The sequence below is a fragment of the Scaptodrosophila lebanonensis genome, unplaced genomic scaffold (genome assembly GCF_003285725.1).
Source record: "Scaptodrosophila lebanonensis strain 11010-0011.00,11010-0021.00 unplaced genomic scaffold, SlebRS2 tig00000024-arrow-pilon, whole genome shotgun sequence".
NCBI classification, from domain to species: domain Eukaryota; kingdom Metazoa; phylum Arthropoda; class Insecta; order Diptera; family Drosophilidae; genus Scaptodrosophila; species Scaptodrosophila lebanonensis.
The window spans coordinates 13,638,076-13,661,212 of NW_022060538.1; the positions used below are offsets into that span (position 1 = coordinate 13,638,076).

Sequence of the window (23,137 nt, forward strand, 5' to 3'; positions counted from 1 at the left end):
CAAAAGAGCCATAACAGAGCGCTCTGACTCATCTAACAGAGCGCTGTTATGTGTCTGCAAATTGTTTTTCATTTCCCTGCCTTATCCGCCCCCCTCCAAAGTCCACGCTTATCACCAACACCATCACAAATTAAACTGCAATGTGCGTACACAGGCACTCCGTTTCATTTTCGATCTGCATCTTGGGCCACAATTAAAGCCTTCAACAAGTCGGGCCCAATTGACTGGCCAGTTGTTTCTTCTAATTGGTACAAACCCACGATATGTATGTACATATGTACATATGTATGCAGCATGTACGAGTATATACGGGAATGTGTGGCTGCACCTATAATTTGGTGTATCCAACGCGCTTATTTCGCTGCTGCCAAATTATATGAAGCGACTTCATATTAAATCTGAGCTGTGACGATGCGCCTTGTAGTTTTTGTACAGTGATAATTGACAGCTATTGAACATGGTATGAATGAGATTGAATATTGAATGAGTGATGTCCATGCACAAATGAACATTTGCGCAAAGCATTCCAAAGTACAGAAGGTTGCCGAAAATTTTAAGTTCCAATTAGATCCAGAGCTCGTCATGTTTTGAATTTTTTTGTTTCGTAAACTTTCACAAACATTTCAGTAATAAGTTTTGTATTTACATGAATGACTTATCTAAATAGGTCGGAGCCCATGCTCCCAAAAGTCAATAAAATTCATTCAAGCTAGTCTATGGCCAAGAAAGTAAGAAATTATGAAGGCCGTGTTGCTTGTGGAGGTTGCCTTTATGCAACTTTTACTGTATATTTTGTTGATTGTATCACTGCAATTGTTGTTGCAGCGCAAAAGTGTGAAATTGTTTCTTATTGTGTTGTTGCATGTAACAACTGCAACAACTGATTGAGGCATTGTTAGTGGTATTGTTGTCTGACAAAGGTAAGAGAGCTCAGCAAAGGTAACTGAAACCAAAACTTCCAACTGCCACAAGTCCAAGATGAGGACGACTATCGATGCTGCGGCTGCTGCGGCTGCTGTTGTCTTGCATAATTTCTATAATCAGACACACGTACATATAATATCGCCGCTAAAGCACTGTTATTAGGATAATCAAATGGATATTATCGCAGGCAGCGATCGAACGAGAGACGATCATTGATTGCCTGCACACAACACACGGATGGCTTTTGCTGTTGCTGTTCTTGCTGGATATTAAATTGTTGCCGTTGTTGTTGCTGCTGTTGTTGGGGCTTTTGTGTCTGCCTCCAATTTCCTGCACTGGCAAATCCATCAGAGCGTGCGTCGAACTTCTGGCCGGCTGCCAATACTTGTACTCGTACAGTCCATGGGGCTCACCGCTGACCTACTGCTTCCTAGGACAGCAACAAATCGCTAGCTGCTGTGCCAAGTGACGACCACTGCCACACAAACAATAACAACAGCAACAGCAACAACAACAGCAATGGTGGCTGCTGCATAATCAAAAATAATTTTACATACAAACATACGAAAAAAAAAAAAACAAATCAAAATAAAGCCCCAAAGCTAGCAAAACACGAGTCGAGCACAGCAGAAAGTAATATTAATGATAATAATAAAAATAAGTGTGCGCCCCAAACAATTGCAACACCCCTCGCAGTCGCAGTCGCAGTCGCACTCACACTAGCACTGTCAGCGAGCGTACCGAGTGAGCGGGCACCTGGCAACCATATGGGGCAGGATATTGGCGGCCAGCAACAGAAGCATTAAACACATAAATCTCACTTGGTGTCCGCTAAATTATACAGTGCAAGACATTTAGGCTACACTTTTGAGAGAGCGAGAGCACGGCCGGAGAGAGAGCGCAGTGTGTAGAACAACTGAGCTACAGTAGACACAATAGATATGCTCATTTCTTCTAAAACAAGACACCATTGATCCATCCAAGTGGCTCCCTACACTAAAACCTATTTGAAATATTCTCATCCATCTAGATTTCGATTAGGAGGTCTTCACAATTTCTGGCTAAAGTACTTTTCTCTAATAAAATAAGTTTTATTTTTATAGCTGTCTGATATTTCTTTAAAAATCTTTGACCAAAATTTATGATTCAACATGATTTCAAAAATAATTTATCAAATGAACAAATGAACAAGAAATACGAATTATTTGATATACTTTTAAGAGAATGTTTTAAAAAATTGCAAACTTTCGAATCGTCAAGCTTTAATATCCTTCTAAGTGAGCAGCTCTCCTTAACTATTGCGCTCAGCTAATTCCTTAAATAGGCTTTACTGTACTAACAATAAATGGAACACTGAACAACAGGCGTTGGTTTTGCGACTGCGGCTGCGGCTTTAGCTACCCAATGATCGATCTTTTTAGCTTTGGGACAAAAGTTTAACGCGATTGTTTATGATACAAATTAAACAATTTATGACAATGCAACAGCAGTTGCTGCCGCCACTCTGGACGCTTCGGACGCGTTTCTGTTTCGTATGCAAAGTCGTTGCATTCGAGTTGTGCCTGCGCTCCTCCACTTCCCATTCTTTCTGTTCTCCGTCTTTTCTGCATTGGCAGCTCAGCTCAGCCGCAAGCGTTTTGGCGCTGTGTGGTGAGCTGTTACAGCTGTTGTTGTTGTTGTTGTTTTTGCTGTTCGCAGTGCCTTACTGCCCAGTTGAATTGGGATTGGTGTTTCATAAATTATGCCTCAGCTTTTCCGCCAACGTTTTGCGCTTTTTCAAAAAAACAAAAAAGTTCAAGTAAAACACACCATTTATTATGAATTTTTATCGCTTCTGGTCTCAGTGATTGGGGCAGCGGCCACAGCTGAGCAGTGGTGGTGCTGGTGGTGGTGCCGGTGGTTGCGGCTTACGCGGCTAATCTGCGCGCATTGCCAACGCTGATGTGGACGGACGTACGCAAATTCATGTATAAATTTTGGCCATAATTGATTTAATGCAGCATTTAAGTTTAATTTATATTTTTATGTAGCTGCCCTGTCCTTATGCGAGGCATTAATTCTCTTGTTTTTGATGTGCTTGCTTACAGCTTCCCGTATGGCATCGTCACATGCCACGCCGCAAGTGTGTCGGCCGCACTTTCATACGCCGCTCAGCCCGTGGCTGACCAGCGAGCATAAATCATTTGCACCCGCTAGCGCTTGGAGCATGGGCCAGTTTGCTTGCCCGCAGGAGCCGCAGGTGGAGCACAAGCTCGGCCAAGTGGGCCAGAGTCATCAGACAACGGCAGCGGGCCAGCATTCGTTTCCATTCCCACCGACACCGCCAAAGGATTCGACACCCGATTCAGTACAAACCGGTCCATCGGAATATCAGGTAAGCAGTGCAAACTATCTTCAAGGATAGATTCAGATAGTACCGATATATTCTAGTTAGCTATTGATTCCATCGGCCAATTACAGCGGCTACAGAAATATAGTAAACAATAATATAAGGGAATAAAATAAACGCAGTTTAGGGATAATTTATGTCTGCCTAAAAGCTAAGAAAACTACATGGCTCAGAAAACCATTTGAAAATCAAAAATCTACAGCCACAAAATCCGATCTGAAAAATGTAGAATACGAGTCCAGAATTGATACATCCAAATAATTAATAATAAAAATATTAGGGAATAAAATAAACGCAGTTTAGGGATAATTTATGTCTGCATAAGTTAAGAAAACTACATGGTTCAGAAAACCATTTGAAAATCACAAATCTACAGCCACAAAATCCGATTTAGATCTAGAATTAATAGATTATAATAATTAACAACAACACTCTTTAAAACTATTATTGAACTACTCCCCTTTGGGCACTAGGTGTTTTGTTTTGGTTTTCTTTTTACAAAAAATATTAATTTGATAAAGCCATTAGGATAGGTTATACCACACAGATCAGGATATGGACCCACCATAGTGTTGTTCAAGATAAGTTTGGAGGGCGTTTAATAGATCTGTTACAATCTTTCAGCGAGGCAACCATTTGTAGAATGACTCCTTCCTAACAACCTCTTTAATTCTTTCATTGTAGGCCGTGATGAACGCGTTCATGCATCAGCAGGCGACGGGCACTACCTCATTAACGGACGCCAGTTGTGCGCTGGACATCAAGCCGGCGCTACAAAATGGCGTCGGCGTCGGCATCTCCGGGAGCAGCGCAGCGGCAGCAGCGGCGCATGCCCATGCCAGCAGTCAGTCGCAATCGTCGGCCCCCAAGCAGCGTGAAGGTAGTTCAAGCAGTAACAATAATTCTAATAGCAACAACAACAACAACAGCAGCAGTGGCAGCCAAGCGCCGCAGCAGCAACAGCAGCAACAACAGCAGAACAGTAACAACAACAATAACAGCAATGCCTCAGCCTCCTCCGCCTCCACATCGAATGGTCTGTTTGATGGCACGGCCCAAGCGCATTACGCCAACAGTCAGGCGGTAGCAGCGGCCGCGGCGGCCAACAACTACGACTCCAGTTATGCCTCCTACCATCATGCGGCGGCCCAGCACCAAGCGGCTGTGGCAGCGGCCAACATGTTCCAAAGTTCCTCCGTGGCAGCGGCCGCCGTGCGGCATAGCATGGGCGCAGCAGCGGCAGCGGCGCACCATCATCATCATAGTCATCATCATGGTGTGGGTGCGTCCGGGTCGGCTGTAGGGGCTAGTTCTGGACATATGCATGGTGGCAGCGGAGGAGCTGGCGGCATGGGCGGCATGTTGGGCAATGGCCTGCAACCGCATGGCGGCAACGGGGGCAACAGCAACAACAACAACTCCAGCAGCAACGACATAAAGCCCGTGCGCACGAAACCCCGGACCAGTGCTGGTAAGCAAGACAAAATTTGACATTTGCGATTCGAAGCGTACAGAGCGAGCATTATTTGTGGTGCTGTACGTGGTGTGGGTGAATAATAATTGTTAAACCTAATCGAATTTAATTTATTGTAACTGGTTGGCTGGTCTTGCATGAAAACAGAGCTTTAAACAAATAAAGGCATCACAGAATATCGTAAGATATTCCATTGAATATTAAAAATTGATTACAAGTATATTAAAAACGGAAGTTTTCTCTGCGAGACCAACAAACTGTTTTGTACATTGAACGCAATTTAGCGTTGAATATATTTTCATTTAGTTGTTCCTTGTGTATACGTATTCTTTAGTCTTAGTTTAATGCCTAAGTTTTGATGCTTTGTTGTTGTTATTTATATTTTTTGTTGGTTTATGTCTTTTGTGTTTCACACGCCAACGTGGGAAGCGCGCGCACACACACACACACACACACTTACACACACACACATACACACTCGTTTGTTGTTTTTGTTGTTGCCCACTTGGCAATGTAAACAAGCAACGCACTTGACATGTGCAGCGGACAGCTTGCTGCTTGCTACATGCTACTTGCAACGACGGCCGCAACATTCCCGCCACTTAAACATGTTTCCATCTGCCGCGATGCGCACAATGAAAGCAAAGACAAGAAATTAACTTTTATTCGCTTCCCGTGTTGCGAAAATTAATATGCATACGCCCACTTCACTCCATTTGCAACCACCACCACCACCACCACCACCACCATGCCCCATGCCTTGCCCCTTCGCCATGCCATTCAATTGTGGCGGCATTCCAAGTCACTCGCATTGTTTTGCTGGCATTGCGTATACGCCGAGTATGCGCTGCGCCCGCATTGGACGTCGTTTGTTCTGCCATTTGCTGACTGGCGCGCGCTCATTCACCATGAAATCAGCGCATTACAATGACAACAACAATAATAATAACGACAACAACAAAATCCACTAATACCATGATAATAGCTATAACAACAAGAACAACATTGAGAACAGTCTGACTTCTATAAATTAGAAAAGTAGGGCTAGCTGGGGGCTTTTTCTTTCTGTTTACATACATATCTAAAATGTATGAGCTTTACAAAAATGTGTCTCTTTGTGGCTATCAAAAAGTTTTTAATGTAATTAATTTCTTTCGAGCCTGTTTGCTGGACATACCCAGAAGAACTCTATATGCCTCGTTACCTCAACTAGGCGATCCACAAATTTGTAAAGAAGGGTACTTTTTTCGATCAGTTCTATGCAAGTTAAGAGTTCTATATTACCAAACCCTTATTTTGACTACATTTTCAAAGCTTCAAAACGCATAATATAATTCGGTTGGCTTTGTCCCAAGCTTAAAAGTCTTTCAAAACTTTTATGCTATTCAGATTGTTTGTTCAGTTATCATCTGCTGCTAACAGTTGACGACTCCGATTAGGTTTGTTCGTCAACATTTAGCTTGACTGTACATTAGTTCAAGCTGCATTGCTATTGTCAACGCTTTGCCTTTGCTTTTTCGCTTATTGCCTTTGCCTTGTTGCCTTTGTGCCGCCATCCCCATGGGGCAGAAACATAAAAATTGCTGAGCTGCGTCATCATCAAATGCGCCTCCAACGCTTGTTATTGTTGTTGTTGTTGTTGTCGTTGTATTGTCGTTGTTAATTACTTCATGTTGCTACTATTTTAAAGACCAACAGCAACACACAGCTGCACAGCACAGCACAGCACACGCACACACAAATACTTAAAATACATACATACATTAGCTGCGGAAGTTTGCCGCTGCACCTGCTCTCACTCGCAGTCGCAGTCGCAGTTGCCGTCGCTGCCGCTGCCGCTGTCTCTGTCGGTTTCGCTGTTTCTCGTCTCAGCCGGTTTGTTGGCATTGCGTTTTCGCATGCCCGACAGCAGCGGCAGCGACAGCAGCAGCAACAACAACAACAAGAACAGAACAACTTTATAACACGTCGGTCTGTGGGTCTGTGGCTCTGTGGCGAATGCGTGAGGGTCGCTGGCATGCAGTTGCCGTTGTTAAAGCTGCTGTTGTTGTTGTCATTGCATGCAACCCCCTAAGCACACTCACTCATACACCTGCACCCCCCCTCTCTCTCTCTCTCTCTCTCTCTCTCTCTCTCTCTCTCTCTCTCTCTCTCTCTCTCTCTTACACAAGCCAGCATATAAAACTGGAAAAGCTAACAGTGTCTTTACAGCACGCTGTTCAACAGCAGTAGGCAGCTACGCACTGTTGTTCTTTCTTTTCTTGTCCTTGTTGTTGTCGTTATTGTTGTTGTTGTTAGCACCAAAATACTAAAAACAAAAGCACGCTTTCTTTCTACATCCAATATAAGAGTATGTACTGAAGTTTGTCGCCTAAGTCTTTCATGGCAACAAAATTGCAGGCAAATGAGCCCAAGGAGTCAATAGAGGCCCAGCCAGTTGCGGGAGCATTGACAAAATGCTTTGCTTGTTATATTGTGTGCGCTCTTTTCTTTATTTTATTTTATTTCATTTTTAGTGCCTGGCGACAGTTTCTGGCTTATTCGCATTTTTTTTTCTTTTTTATTTTGTTTTTGTTTAAACGTCAAGGCACGAACAACAGAGCCAGCAGCCAGCAGCCAGTCGAGCCTTTTAACTAACCAAAAAATTGTCTGCGACATTATTGTTGCCTGATCGTCGTCGTTAGTCGTCTGCGTCTGTCCTCAACTTTGCAGCCTCCTAGCGACTGCCTGTCTCCCTCTCACTCGCTATATACATATATGTGTAGTACATATATACGTGTGTGTGTGTGTGTCCCACTCTTGTTACGTGTATGTATTTATTTATCGTTTATCGCAACTGACTGCGATAAGTTTTTCGGGCGCAAGAACATGTGTTGCCTTTTGCCTTTGCCACTGTCAGACGGCAACTCCTTTTCTTCGTCCATCGCCTACACCGCCTCACCTCCTGCTCCAGTCAACAATCAATAGTTCGAAGAGCGCTTCGTGCTCTTCGGCTTTACGCTTGGTTTGGCTTGTCTTGGCCTGAGTTTGCACAAAATTGATTGGATGCCATTTTGGCTTTTGTCAGGTGAAAATAAAAAATGTTGTGAATGAGCTTTAAGTAATTGATATGGGTTCAGTGCAACAGCAACAGCACAGCAACAGCAGCAGCAGCAGCACCAACCTTCACTCAATCAGCGTCTGTGGGTCCGCGGGTCCACAAGTCCACTGGACCAGTGGTCCACAAGTCCATGGATCCGTCCACTGCATTAAGCCTAACAGCAGGGATGAGCTTCTTGTGCGCCCATTGTTCCTTTGTTCGAAACTGACAGCTGTGCGAGCTGAGCTCAAAATGAGGCGCTTGGCGTTTATTTGTGGCATGCGTGGCACGGACGCGACGCCGCGTGTAAATTATTCATGCCACAGCATTTTCACTTAACATTTTTCTTTAGTCATTATCATTTATGTATAGATATATAAATATATATTGTATATTGTATATGTATTGTATTGTTTGTGTGCCATTTCGGTTTATTAATTTTCATTTCATTTAACCCGAAAAAACCAACAATTTAAATTCAAATTCAAACAACAACTATTTACTCACACATCCATGTGTCTTTTGTCTTGTTCACCAGTAATTGTAAATTTGTCTCTTAACTACTATCTTCTACTACTCTATACATACATATATAAGTATGCTAAATGCGCCTTCTCAATGTTTTACTAATATCATCAACAACAGCAACAACTATAGCTATTAATTAAACTGCAGCTGTAGTGCCTAAACACACTCACTCACACACTCTAACACACACACACACACATTGCTTCTCACATACAAATTAACTAGAATTTTGTTTTGGCCCCTTCGAGAAAAAGGTACAGCACATAAATTCTAGACAATTATGGACAACGACGCCAAATGTCAAATCAACAAGACACTGAGCCAGAGCCAGTTAGCCAGTTAGTCAGTTAGTCAGTTGGTCAGTTAGTCAGCGACAACCTTTAGACCTCGGGCCCGTGCTTGAGTCAACCTTAATGCCAAATCAGGCCCTAAAAACAGGTTCAGCTACAGTTTTGGACGAGGACGGCGACATTGTCACACGGGCCATAAAACAATACCCGAGAAAATTCAGAAAAACCAAAAATTTAAGAAGAGCACTCTAAAACGAAAACGAAATACCAAAGTGTGCACAAATTTCCAAGAAATTACAACGCATGGACCACAATACCACAAGATCTCGGCGCATAGAAACAGTTAGAGGAGACTACTAAATCATAGCGGAGAGACCTAACTTGAGCTAACCTGCTCCATGTGAATTTTTAGAAAATGAAATGAAAATAAATAAAAAGTAAAAACTGTCATAGGCCAGCCAGCCAGCCAGCCAGCCATCCACATGCGAGTATTCGTAGACCACAAGCAGGGAACGCAGCAGCAGCGGCGACAGGCAAATTGAAATCAAAACAAAGCAGACAATCAACAACAACAAAAGCAGCCAACTGCTTAATGGCCATAAAACACACACAGCGTTGCCGTTGCCGTTGTTGCCGTTGCTTGAGAGAACAAGAGCAGAGACTAACTGCCCAACAAAAGGATCGTAGCAGCAGCACCAGCAGCAGAAATCAAATAAAAATGTTGTAAAAAAAAAACAACAAAGGCCACCAACCCAAGTGCAGGTGAGAGGAACAGTGAGACATAGACACAGGCACAGGCACAGAGAGCGAGGAAGCGAGAGAGTGAGATAGATGAAGAGAGGACACTAGGGGTATGACAGTGCGCGTGCGCATTGGAGAGCGGGGCCATAGTTGTCGCATCGCTCGTTCTCTGTGGTCAGGCTTATTGTTGTTGCTGTTGTTGTTGTTGCTGCTGCCTTTGTTGTCAAAAGTGGGCACGTAAGGTAAAAACATCATTAACACGTTTGATTTATTAGCTGTGGAATGGAGCTCGGCAGCAGCCTCAGCCACAGCCATAGCCACAGCCTCAACCTCAGAACTGAACTTCATTGGAATTGTTGTAACAAGAAGAAGACTGGCAGCACAGGGCATAGGGGGGACATTGAAAATAAAGCAAAAACAGCTACCAAGAGACACCGCTGGCACACTTTATGGCTTAATATGCTGCCAAGACCTTATACAACAAGCTAACAAGCAAGCAGATAAACAAACATACAGCAGTAGCAGCAGCAAAAACAAGAACAACAAACGTCGGCTGCTCGCTCATAGTTCTTTGGGCCAACCCTTTATAATGGGCGCTAAATTTTATGCGGAAAGCAGCGCGCGGCTGCACAGTTGGAGCTTCGGAGCTTCGGCACACTTGCCACTTCTGAAATGGAACGCCACCATTTGACAAACTAATAAATTCATAAAGTTTTCAATTTACACAAACGGCTACTGTTAGAGTTAGATGCTATGCCAGCTAAACAAAGTCCCTAAAGTGCCTAATCGATAAAGTGAACTAACAAATTGTTAGATAGGGATTAACATTGAATTCGCTTAAAAGTCTTTCCAACTTATAACTTCTCTTAGGAAGGAATTAAAACTCCACTCCTATCCAAGTGTAAGGATTCGAATATGAATCTGATATTGAAATTGATTTAGAACACAACGACATATTATTACAACACAGTAAATTAGTAACCATTTGAAGATAGAATTTCTACATATAAATATCAATTTGCTTATGTACTTGTATGAAGAGAGACAACTTGCTCTGAGCTACAGATCAGCTAAATAGCAATGCTTTTAAAATAAAATATATCATGTTCATCGATGCATGGAAGGTGACGAAAGGAATGCCAGCCTTCATACAGACTGAGGTATAAAAGTTCGTAAAACGGAGCTTCAATCATTTAAAAAGTATAAAACTATTTCTACATTCAAGCCAGTTCTTTCTTCATCATCCATAATGTATACGCTTTAAGGACTAAGCACTGTACATTTCATTTTGGTACGCGTATTTCGTATGTGTAGCTCTAATTTATGCAACTTTAATTTTGTGGGTGTTGTATTTTTGATTGGCGGCAATTTTTGCTCAAAGAAAGAAACAAACTGTGGGGCACACCCAAAGCGTCAGCAGAAACAACAATGTGCGGCAATTAAAAGTGTCCAAAAAGACGACCAAAAAAATATGAGGAAAGAAGCGCGCTATTAAAACAAACACAAACGCAAAGCCAACTTATGATTAAATGAAAACAAATGAACTGTTTATTTAACGCGCCTTCGCAATGAGAATGAGCACTGTACAGTACAGTGGAGCACTGAGGGAGTGGAGTGGAGTGGAGTGGATTGAATGAGAGAGTGGTGGTCAAGCTGTGCGCCATAAACACGCAGAACGTTTAATTTAATTTCTTTGAAAGCTCAAAAACAAAATGTTTGGCATGCCAACGAAGACACAAGAACATGGCAACGCATGTGGATGGAGGGCCACTCTTTATACGAGTATATAGTATAGACTATAAAAAAAGCGCAAATCACGTGAAGTCCACACATAAGGACATGCGAAGCACGCCACTGAACGCTGGACAGTGTTTAGGTTGACATTGGAGTATGAAGTTTTGTTAAAACATCAAATGGGAGGCACTAATGGCATTTGAACAGGCAACGAGTTGACAACGAACGCACTTAATGAGCCAAATGCCCACCCAGAAAAGCACAAAGCTACGCCAAAGGGTGTGTCGCTAATATTCAATAAAAAGTTATGCTTATGTGGCCGTGTAAAGCGCAACGTTAATTAATTATTACATTCAAGCGAATGCCTTAAAACACAATTAGGTATAGCGGGAATGCAAAGCAAAGTCAAGCAGCGTTAAATCTTTCCCTCTATATACATACATAGTTGTGTATGTGTACTTTGGCATTCATTTGTGCCGCTGGTGTGGGGTACGTTTTATGACTAAATTTCAATTTGAAATTAGAAACAAACAGCAGCGCGTAACAAATAAAAACATAAAAAATAAAACAAGCGCGGCAACAAACGAAATAATGAAGCCCATTTAGTGGCGTCATTAAATGGGAGAAAAAAATATATGAAAAAGGTCAAATTATAAACACAATACGCACAACACAATGCACACACACACACATACATATGTATGTATACATATAGACAACAAACTGAACGCAACTGTAACATGAACGTTAATAACGCGTTACATTTGCAACTTCATTTCGCTTAGGACGGGCACCACACAATGAAGAGGTGGGGGCGGAGACGGGAGTGTGTGTGTGTGTGTGTGTGTGTTGGTGAAGCCAAGTCAGGCCAAGTCGCTTACAAATTATGTCTAAAGATATTTAAATGAGTTGCGTTTCGGACCAGCTCGTCGGAATGGAGGAACAACAGTTAGAGCAACTACTGCCGCAAGCTTGGGGACGACTGCAGCAACTAGAACGCCGACGTTGACTTTGGCAGCGACGCCAGCTGCTTAATTAAAATGTGTAGAGTCAGCAGAGTCGAAGCAGTCGCAGAGGCGCTGTTGCTGCAGCAAAAAGCCAAGCGAATCCATCATTTCCGCTTCCATGCGTTTGCCAAGCGTTGAAAAAAGGCCGCAAAAAGAAAGCCAAAACCTACAAAAATATATACAAAATGCTAGGCTTGGGGAGCCAACGACACACCGACATATACTCGGAGAGTCAGACAGACAGACAGACAGATGGAGAGACAAGCGGACAGGCGGGCATGCGGACAGTTGGACTGCCGACTCACTGACTAACCAAAGAAACAGCTGAAAAATTTGTTCCTATTCCTGTTGTTCGTATTGTTGTTGTTGCTTGCCGTTCGTTGCTGTTGTTGTTTTACTGGTTGTTGTTGTTGTTGTTGTTCTTGTTGTTGTTGTCGCGCGCGCTTAGACTGGCCCATTATTTTGCACGGCTTGGCAACATTGTTGCCTGAAAACCAAACGCGCCTCTCCCCAGTAGTTCGGCAACTTTTTTTCATTATTCATTGAAGGCGTGTATGAAGCCGCAAATTGTTAAATATTTTAATATAGGAATGGAATATATTGCTACTCTAAACAAGTTACCTAAGAAAAAGAAGTGAAATAAAAATATTCAATAACAAAAATCGAAAACTTAAGATATTGGAACACTGGAACTTGAGACTTTATACAAGTATTGGAATATATATTTTAAATAAATATTTGTTCGCTAGAAACCTTGGCGAATAATTTACCAAACTGATTTAAAAGGTCACCAAAAATCATGGAAAACAAAACTACTTTTGTGTCGATTCACGCTTGCCATTATTATAAACTTTTTATAAATTTTACACTTTAAAAGAATTGAAATATGTTCAATTCATTCACTTAAAAGGCAATCACATATAAATATGAAATCATTACTTGTTCAAATAGAACAGCAAATGTGAATTAATGAGAAATCAACTTAATCATTTATCTGTTTCATTCGTCATTACAACTCTCTACTTTCCACGTTGGAAAAACAATTACACTTCTGAGGAAAAGTTTGGTGTACTATTAACTCAGTAAATAAGTTGGGTATTCTGTTGTTGGTTGCTCTTATTTGAAAACTAATCAGACGCCACTTTATATATAATTTTCTATTTGCTATCTATTTGCAGAGGGCCGGGAATGCGTGAACTGTGGTGCCACCTCAACGCCATTGTGGCGACGTGATGGCACTGGCCACTATCTGTGCAACGCCTGTGGCTTATACTACAAAATGAATGGCCAAAACCGACCGTTGATCAAGCCAAAGCGAAGACTGGTAAGTTGGTTATAAAATCACAAAAAATTCAACATAATTTTGAAGGCGCCCAACGGCTGGTTCTGCGTCAACGTGCTTCCACACATTGCCGCAAATTAACCAATAAATTTCATAATTTTCATGGGAAGTCATCATCATGGGGCATCAATCTGCTGAACAAGCTGTGCCTGCCCCCACACACACACCAACACACACACACAAATATACAAACTGTCGCCAAAAGCCATAAAAGCAGCGTGAAAGTTCTCAAATGTCATAATAATTCCAAGAACAGAATGCAGCAAACTCACATAAATACACACACGCATGCATATTTAATTATCATTTTCTCTGGCCAGTTCGACTGGCTCAGAGCCTTGATTGCGAGCTCGAACTCTACCTTAACAGAAAAATGCTGCGCCGTGGCGATAAAAATCAACGCGCATCATCATTATCACTTAACGCACTAAAAACATAATCAAGCAGCCCCCAGATGCATTTCTATAAACATATATGTGAGAGAGAGAGCGAGAGTGTGTCCGTGTCTGTGTATGTGTGTATGTGTGTGTGCGTTTGGGTCTGGGTTAGCTGAGTCTGTCTGCCAGTAAAAACTTATGTACATACAAACAATATCTTGTCTGTCGCACCGTGGACATTATCGTTTTTTATCGGGCGCGAGCATCAACAGCAACAAACTATGAAAATATATGTAACGCAGCATACAAGCACACACTCGAACACACACACACACACAGACACACATACTCGTGTGAGTGGCGCCAACTACATCAACGAAAAAGACCAACAGAAAACAAGCAACTCACACACAAAAAAAAAAACGAAAGACTTAAGCAACGAACTCACACGCTGCATTGTCTGGGGATCGATTGGAGAACGTGCGTGTGTGGGAGCGGGACAAAAAATTGGGAGCAACAAAATTAGTCTATTAAACATGCGTAAAAACTGAACAACAACCATAACAAGCTTGAACAACAACAATAACAGCAAGAAACTGTTAAATGCAGTTTTATTGCCCAACCTTTTGTTTTGGTTTTGTTTTTTTGTTTATGGTTTGTGTTTTGGCTTGCTCGCCTCAGAAACTAATACTCTATAACTAAAGGATATGTTAATTCTAATAGCAGACTTGACAGTTGGATTGGAGAACAAAAGATTTATTTTTTAAAGAGCAAGCAAAAACAAATAAATACCAAATAGTAATCGGAAAATATTCCAAAACAATCTGGGATCTTAAATGAGCCTTCATAGTAGATACAAAGTTTTAGTTTGAAGTATCTGTAAAATAGTTGCCAAACCCATAATTGTAGAAATCAAAGGAAGAAGAAAAACTGGTTAATACAAGTCAAATGTTTAAGATCTACTTGTATAGTAGCTACTAGCTAGTTACCAAAATTCGGGGAATGCAGGGCATCTATCTAGTTAAGCACGCCCTCGCCTATGGAACACTATCGTGTTGTCTTAGTCAACTGTCTCATCTGTGGTGCGTTGATTTTTTATTGCCATTTAAATCGTATGCATTTTGATTGCATAACATTAACATAAATAAACCATTATTAAGCTGAAGAGAAGTCTGAGGTGACGCGAGACGGGGCAGGCAACAAGGAATGTGAGGCACAGGAGGCAGAGATTGTGGCAGCAAACGAGGGAATTCCCAAGAAATTCACAGCTGGAGTCACACAGTTTTATGGCTGAGCAGCAGCAGCAGCAGCAGCAGCGACAGTCGGAGAGGGAATACGCCGGGGAGGGGGGGAGGGGGAAGCTTGGGTGTTTGTTGATTTTTCGTTGACATCCATAATATGCGCCGTGTGTGTTGACAAAATATGCAACAAATTAAAATTGATGTGCCTGCCGACTGCTGACTCTTATACTTTACTACTACCAGTTATTTTTAAATAAATATACATGTACACGTTTATAGGCTAACGAGTTTGGTTGCGACGGCGTCTGGAGGCAAACAGGATGCAGCACATCAATGTCCTTTTTGAAACGCCGTCGTTAAAGTGGCCGTCGCAACATTGCTTTGTGCATGAAATGCAATTCAATTGTTTTGGCCGCTTGGCATTGAAGTTCACAAGCCAGACAGGAGGCCAGTCAGGAGGGCAGGCAGGAGGAGGAGCAGGAGCAGGAGGAAGGTGGGGTAGGGTGCCGAAGGGCTAAGCGGCGCTCGCTGCCATTCTGGGTGGCAATTGTATTGATTTCGTACAAACATTTTGCAACATGACTTGACCGCCAACGGGCCTCGCTCGTTCATTCGCTGCGGCCGTTCGTCTTTGTCTGTCTGTCTGTCTGTCTGTCTGTTTGTCTGTTTGTCCGTTCGTCTGTCTGTTTGTGTGCCGCACCAGCATGTGAGGGTCAAGCGTGGAGCGTTTTGCATATTGCCAAATGGCTGCACCTGCGACGCTGATGTTGCTGCTGCTGCTGCGGCTGCCGCCGCCATCGTCGTCTTCATGGCTGCGCATCTCATTGTCTGCTGCCGCCTTTAATTAAATTTCCGAATTGTATGAAAACAGTCAACAAGTCGTAACTTAAATTCGCCTTGTAGAGTACAAACAAATTCTTTTTGTTGCCCCAGACTCGACGAGCTGTGTGTGTGTGCGTGTGTGTTGCTTCGGACGTTTGTTTGGTTTTCAGGCTAAAATACATAAATTAAAAATTTGCATTGTTCTGTTTCAATAACAACAAAAACAACAACAACAACAAGAATAGCAGCAGCAACAGTCTTACACATGTATTTATGTTTTCGTAGTTGCTGTTATTGTTGTTGTTGTTGTTGTTGACTGTTTAACAGCCGCTGGCATTTCAATAATTGCATTTAATTATAAGGCAAGAAACTTTAGCAAAAGTTTGCGTTGCCTAGTCGCCTGAGGCGCCTCCAACTGGCCGTATTTCGAAGGCTCGGGCTTGGACTTTGCCGCAGCGACTGTGCAATGGTGACGGCGCCGCATCGTTGCCGCCTTAATGTGCCGTTAAATGTGCAACCTTGACTTGATTTGTCACATTCGGCCATAGATGTTGCTGTTGCTGTTGTTGTTGTTGTTGCTGGGGTTACACCCCCATTGACAGTGTTAATTGAAAATGCATGTCACATGGATAATGCAACGTCTACAACTACTAGAGAGCCACGGATACTTGTGTTAAGGTCAGACAGCTGAGTGGCTCATCTTAGCAGCCGCAGTAGCTCGTGACTTATATAAGCAGCCTCTATGTAGATGTGTGTGTTTTTAGTGTATGTGTGTGTGCTTAGTTGTTCTTGCCAAGGGGGCAACACTCAAGTTGGAGGCAAGGCGCTTGCATTTTGCATAATATTTATGCCTCAGCGCAGTTTTAATTTATGCGAATTTTCACACAATAAATTGAACAAAACGTTGCCGACTCAACTTGCTGCTGTTGTTGTTGTTGTTGTTGCTGTTATTGTTGTCATCGTCTCTTTTGTTGTTGCGATTGCATTAGTATTTTCTTATATTCAACATATTTGCTTTGTAAATTGTTTATTTTTATGCCTGTTACGTCTTTTCATGTCATTTGCATGCAAAGCAGCTACATGCAAAGAAAAAAATTAAAAAAAAGAGACGCGAACACAACAATTTACTTTGATCATGTGGAAGTTGCTGTTGTTGTTCCTGCAACAATAAACACATCAACACGTTGACACAACCATTTATAAATGCATTCGTTTGAACGACAAGCCGCATTCATTAATTTATTATTAATCAATGACAAGCATTTCATCAATGCAGTCACTTAAGCTACGAGCATTCGTAAATTCGGGCTTACATTTAGGAAAAGAAAATTCTCTATTTCACTCTGATTATTAAAATAATTAAAAGAACAATTCTTCAGAAAATACACAATATTTGGGACATGAATAAAACATTATTAAAATGTAATAATTGTAAAAAGCAAATATGTAACAAAAGCAAAGAAAAGCTAAGAACAAATATTTAAGTTTCTTAAGCGCAGAGTCATTTCATGTTTTTAATGTTCAATGCTAAAGTAATTTTATTTGTATATTAACTAATTAACTTGTAGCTTTTGTGCGGATTTTGGTTGTCAAAAGTTGTGAACATTTTCAAATTATTCGCCATGTATACTTATTTTTGATAAGAAAGCGAAGAAGCAACTGCTTTATCTTTTCCAAGTAGGCAACAGGGATAAGCTGTGTGCTCAATAATTGAACTTAAAAGAGTGAGGCATCCAACTGTGCATTTAACCACAATAATTAGAACAACAACAAGCATTACAGCAACAATAGATACAGCAATAAAACGCTACAAAGCGAGCTATTCCTATGTTCGAGAAGCTCAGTCAGCCATCAATAATTTTGTAAAGTGTAAAGCGTCAAATCATCGACTATTCTGACTCGACAATCTTCGGCTATATAAGCACTATAAAAAGCATGGGCATCATGAAATAAAAACCTAATTAACACATTTTCGTATGGTTCGTGGGGCTTGCGCCATATGTGCGCTAGACTGCCAAAAAGAAAAAAGAAAAAATGATGAAAAGAAACGGCTGCCACTTCGACTAAGATGGTTAACCCTTTGGCGTGGGAATTTCGTATGGAGGGAATTAAAAAATCAAAACAGCGCCCAGAGCAATAACAACAACAACCACATCAATTTTGTATGTAGGCAGTGACGTCGAAAAATTAAACTCAACTCAGCGTATAAATCAAGTCGCAACAGACATTCTGCAGCTACTACTAAAATAAAAAGGAAAGTCGAAACGATCGATAAAATACAATACACAAAGGGCCAACAACAAGAATCAAATCAAAACTAAAGCAGCAGCCACATCTACTCGAGTTCAATGCACGTTCAAATGGGGCGTATACGCAACGAACGAAGCGAAAAAATGAAAGGAGCAGCCTACAAAACTATTGCAAAAATATATATACGAGTATATACATATAAGTAGTGTATAAGAAATCAAAAGATTTTGGACTGCTTACGCACAAAGGATGCAACAGAGTTCGGCTAGAAGCTTGTTAAGACAAAGGCAACAACGGCTAATGTTATTAAAATGCACTTTAAGCAACAGCAACAACAACAAATGGAGAAGAAAACAACAGTCTCCGCGGGCAGTCAACGTCTGCAGCATCATCCTCATCAGCCGCCTTGCCATCAGTCTCATCGTCATTCTTGTCGATCTGCCAAAAAGCGAGCTGACGAACTTATCGACTGGCAACTGCAACAAACTTGTTGATACCCCCTCCCCATCCCCCACCTATAAGATAGTCCGCTCTGAGCTTGCTGCTGATGCTGCTGCTGCTGCTGCTGCTGCTTTGTGAAGATCAATTAAAAATTAACGATATGAAGCGCAGCGCAGGCTGTGCCAAGTGGGCGTGCCAATAATATAATGAAACAGGCTCTCCATTCGACCATACCCGCCCTCCCTCTCTGTCTCTCCGCTTCCCCCAGTCCATGTTTCAAGCTTTACCGTAAGATGATTAAAGCCTTGCTGATGCCTGCTGCCTGTAAATGCGGCAAGGAGTGAGCTTGTTAATGTGGCCAATGCGGAAGACCTTAAGCGTAATGTGTACAAGTTCCAGCCTGTGGCGCTGTTAACTTAACAGTGAGGCAACACTGAAACAACAACAACAACAACAACAAGAGCCTGAACCCGAAGCTTAAGCTATGAGGTGCCTTATGCACAGGATACACTCGTATATTGTAAAAGCACATGGAAAGGCGCACACTCGCAGACATTAACATAAAGCCAGTCACTCACTCACTCCTGCACTCACTCCTTCAGTCGGTCAGTCAGCCGCCCCTCAATAAAATGTATTGTGCCAAAAGCCTATTTAATATGCAAACGCATAATTTTCCTGTGCTCCTGCGCGCTTTTGTTTTTGCACACGTCACATGAAAATCCTTTTCAGCTCCTTGCCAGGGGTTGCCCGCATTCTAACCCTTTTGGCAGACAACAATATGGAAAAATGAATGCAAACACGCAGCCAAGCTGCTCAAGCCAACGAAGCCGGCCAAGCGAGCGCGTGTTAAGCTCACATTCATTTTGGAATGGCCCAAACGAATGTGGCCCAGGTGCTCTATATCCATGCCTCTGTCCCTGCTTTTGGCCATGCGACCAGCAAGCCTAGTTCACTGCTTTCGTATGTATAATTTATTTAGTTGTAGCCAAAGCATTCAGTGTCCAGTGACAAATATTAATGACGATTTTCATGCCTCCAAAAATGGACACAATGTTCATATGTAAGTGTGTGTGTGTGCTTAGCCTCATTGCAATGTTGCATGTGGCAACAATGTAGCTGCACTTGGCTCAGTCGACCAGCTCAGTGGCTACTGTTTGCTAAGCACGCTACAGTAAATGTTGCTTAAATATGACGGCAGAGAATCAATATAACTAGAATAAACATCTCATCTAATTATTTGAATATAGCACAGACGTAGAATTCTGTAATTACTTCAGATAACCTACCACTTCTATATAGTCGTATATGGAACCTGAATTACAATTTTCAAATTCTTACTAGGAAAACTTGGTAATAGGTTTAAATAAGGGATTTTAAGTGTGACTGCAAAGAATCAGCATAACATACTATTCATTAAGTCTCAACGTCTAAATAGAATAAAAAACTCATCTAATTATTGAAATAGAGCAGTTCTGGACAGTTGTAGAATTCTGCAACTCTAACTTCAAACAACTAAGCACTTCTACATATACGGAATCACAAATAAAATCTTTCGGCTTTCGGTGGTGAAATTTAAAAGTTGTATACTTGTAGGTTTAATAAGAAAAATAGGTAATAGTTTTAGGTTTAATAAATAAGGGTTTTTAAAATTTAGAAATTTATTACAATGAAGCGATCTCTTTCACTGCAGCCCTCTCAACAGAACCTAACCTAAGAGGAAGAGGAAACAATTTGCAGTTTGAATTTATAGCACATTCATGTCGGTTACTTCTATGGGTTTTAGAAACCTCTTCAACTTTAAATACATCTTTGATTTTTTGTGACTATTATATATATTTCCATTGCTACATTTATTTTTGTATATTAAGTTGTATTTAAGCAGCCTCCACTGCATCGGTCATTGCTGTTGTTGGTGTTGTTGTTGTCCGCTTTATAGACCAGAGACAAGTGGTCTCTTTAAAATTTATAAGGCAAACCTTTTGGGCGACATCTGCGACAAATTTCAATGCCATGTAAAGCGCACGGGCTGCGCCATCTTTGGCCACGGCTCGTAAAATTCATTGAGCAGCATTAATGAGCGACATTAATTCGCTGTTGTTGCTTGTCGCTGTTGCTGTTGCTGTTGCTGTTGCTGATCGTTGTTGGCTTAGCATTTTATTGATTTTCTTGGGGCCATTCGTTTTATGTGCTGCGAGCATTGCTGTTGTTTTTTGTTGGGCAGGTGTGATTTTTAGCAATAGTTGGTCATTAAAGCGCCAGCGCCTGCGTGTGCGCCAAGTTAGAAGCAAACTAAATGAGAAAAATGAAAATGAGCTTAGCTGATGTTTTAATTAGGCAAATGCGCCTGATGTGGCAAAGGGGTAACACAACGACAACAATACAAATAACAGGAACACAACAAAGCCAATCAACAAGCGGCGTTTTGAATTGCTGCTTTCTGAATTCTTAAGTGCAACCCTTACCACGAATATCAAGTGGTTTCCGCAATACTTAGAACTAAACACAGACACACAAACAAACAAACTGCTTTATAAAGGGGTAGTTGATTGTAACAGCAACATTAGTGCCACGCCCCATGCAGAGCATGTGGCACAGAAACAGAAGCTGTGACCGCATTTATATGAAGGCAGAGATGAAACATTGAGGAAATGAGCGCACATAAAATAGAAGCCTAGCATTTTTCCGGCGTGCAGCAACAAAATGAAATTTGAATTTTTAAATTAAATTTGGAATGCCACAAAACTTTGCAAGGCACCCAATCCCTCTTCAGACACACAAACTTGCAGACACACGTACACACCGAAAGGCATTTAGAGAGACAACAGAGCGCACAAAGGCGACGGCAAATATATACGTATGTACTTATATATATATAAAGTATATATAGCATGTATATATAAATGTGTGTGTATGAATGTAACTGTAACTGTTATTGCCAGGCCATTTTGTTAGAGATGCTGTTGGGGCTGTGCTCCGCTGCGCTTCCCTGCCATCATTTCATTTCATTTTGTTGCCTTTCCTACCATTTTTGCCACCCACAGCATCAGATATAGACAATTTTCGTTGCGCTGCTGCCGAGATCTCTGCTATCTTTTGCCATCTTCCTTTTGTGTGTGTTGGTGTGTGTGTCTGTATCGCTGAGTAGATGGTTGGTTGGGTGGGTGGCAGTGTGGATCCAACAAACAACCCCCAATGTACAGACTGTCAGCCACCCCCCGAGCTTGAGGGTTGCCAACTGAAAACGATTTTTGCTCTGCTATTTTTTTCTGTTGTTGCAAAAAAAAAAAAACTTAATGAATGTTTTGTCAGATAAAAAATGAGTTGATAAAATGTCGTCTGAGTGGGCAGTGGGGCAAGGAGCACACCACACACACACACACACACACACATATCTACAGCAATGTAAGTCAAAGCAGCCCCCAGCAAAAGATGTTACAGTGAGATAAAAGTAACACTGCGGACTGCTTGTGCTCTGTATCTGTATCTGTAGGTGTGTGTGTGTTTGTATCTGAAAATTTGTATCTGCGCAATACGCGCGCCAACATCTCTCTAGTATCCGTCTCCGTTACGTCTCCGTCTTGGTCGTCGTCGTCGTCTCATATCTAAGATGGCAAAGGGCATTGCCATCCAGCTCAGCTTTTGTGTGTGGCTGTGTGCCTATGTACATATGTATATGTGTGTATGTGTGTTTGTGTATTTGTGTGTGCGGCAATAAATAGAAGTGTGTACATATTTACTTTACTAAGCTGTACACTTTTCATTGCGGTTGCCACGATTTTCGTTGAATTTGCCGTCGCTACTTTAAAGAAATTTGTGGCACATTTTGTTGCTGCTGCTGTTTTCTGTTTTCTCATTGTTTGTTTCCATAAAAATTTAATTAAATATTTAAATGTTTTGAGCGCGCTTTAGTTATTTATTTTCATTTTCTTCTTCGCTTTTGCTTTTTTTGAAATTTATTTATAAATGCTTGAAAATGAAAACAAAACATTTGCATACAATTTTTAACGCAACAAAATCACATAAATTGAGAGTCTAAAAAAAAACATTTTTTAAATGCATATCTATACATGCTCGAATATATTCATTTTTGTCTGTCTACGCCATTTTGTGCTGCGGACATTTTGAACTCACGTCGGCGACGGCAACGGCGTCACTGCTGCTACTGCCACATAAATCACAACAAAAGGTGCGAAGTGTAAGCCACACAACCACCAGCAACAACAAGAACAACAACAACGACGACTACAAAAGAAAAACAACAATGACAAAAGCCACATAATATGCCAAAGAGTGCGCAACGCATTTTGTCATGCGCTTAAACGCACTTATAAATCAAAATTGATTTACTTGCACACACGCACACACATACACCTACAAGTACATGCATACATACATAGGTTCTTATAAGTGCCTGGCTTAAATGTATGCCTTTATGTATTTCCAATGTGCTGCATTGTACTGTTATTTATCAGAAGCGCCATCTTGTTTGTTTTGGCGC

At 41.5% G+C, this 23,137-nt stretch overlaps 1 protein-coding gene across 1 annotated transcript in view; it reads left to right on the forward strand.

The window, feature by feature from the left end:
- The window catches only part of LOC115621465 (GATA-binding factor C), a 52,241-nt gene that overhangs the window by 18,664 nt on the left and 10,440 nt on the right, over positions 1 to 23,137 (forward strand). The window contains exons 3-6 of the mRNA XM_030515125.1: positions 3,012 to 3,298; positions 3,998 to 4,126; positions 4,163 to 4,784; positions 13,345 to 13,490. Coding sequence (XP_030370985.1) covers positions 3,012 to 3,298; positions 3,998 to 4,126; positions 4,163 to 4,784; positions 13,345 to 13,490 — 1,184 coding nt within the window. The remainder of the gene's footprint in view (positions 1 to 3,011; positions 3,299 to 3,997; positions 4,127 to 4,162; positions 4,785 to 13,344; positions 13,491 to 23,137) is intronic.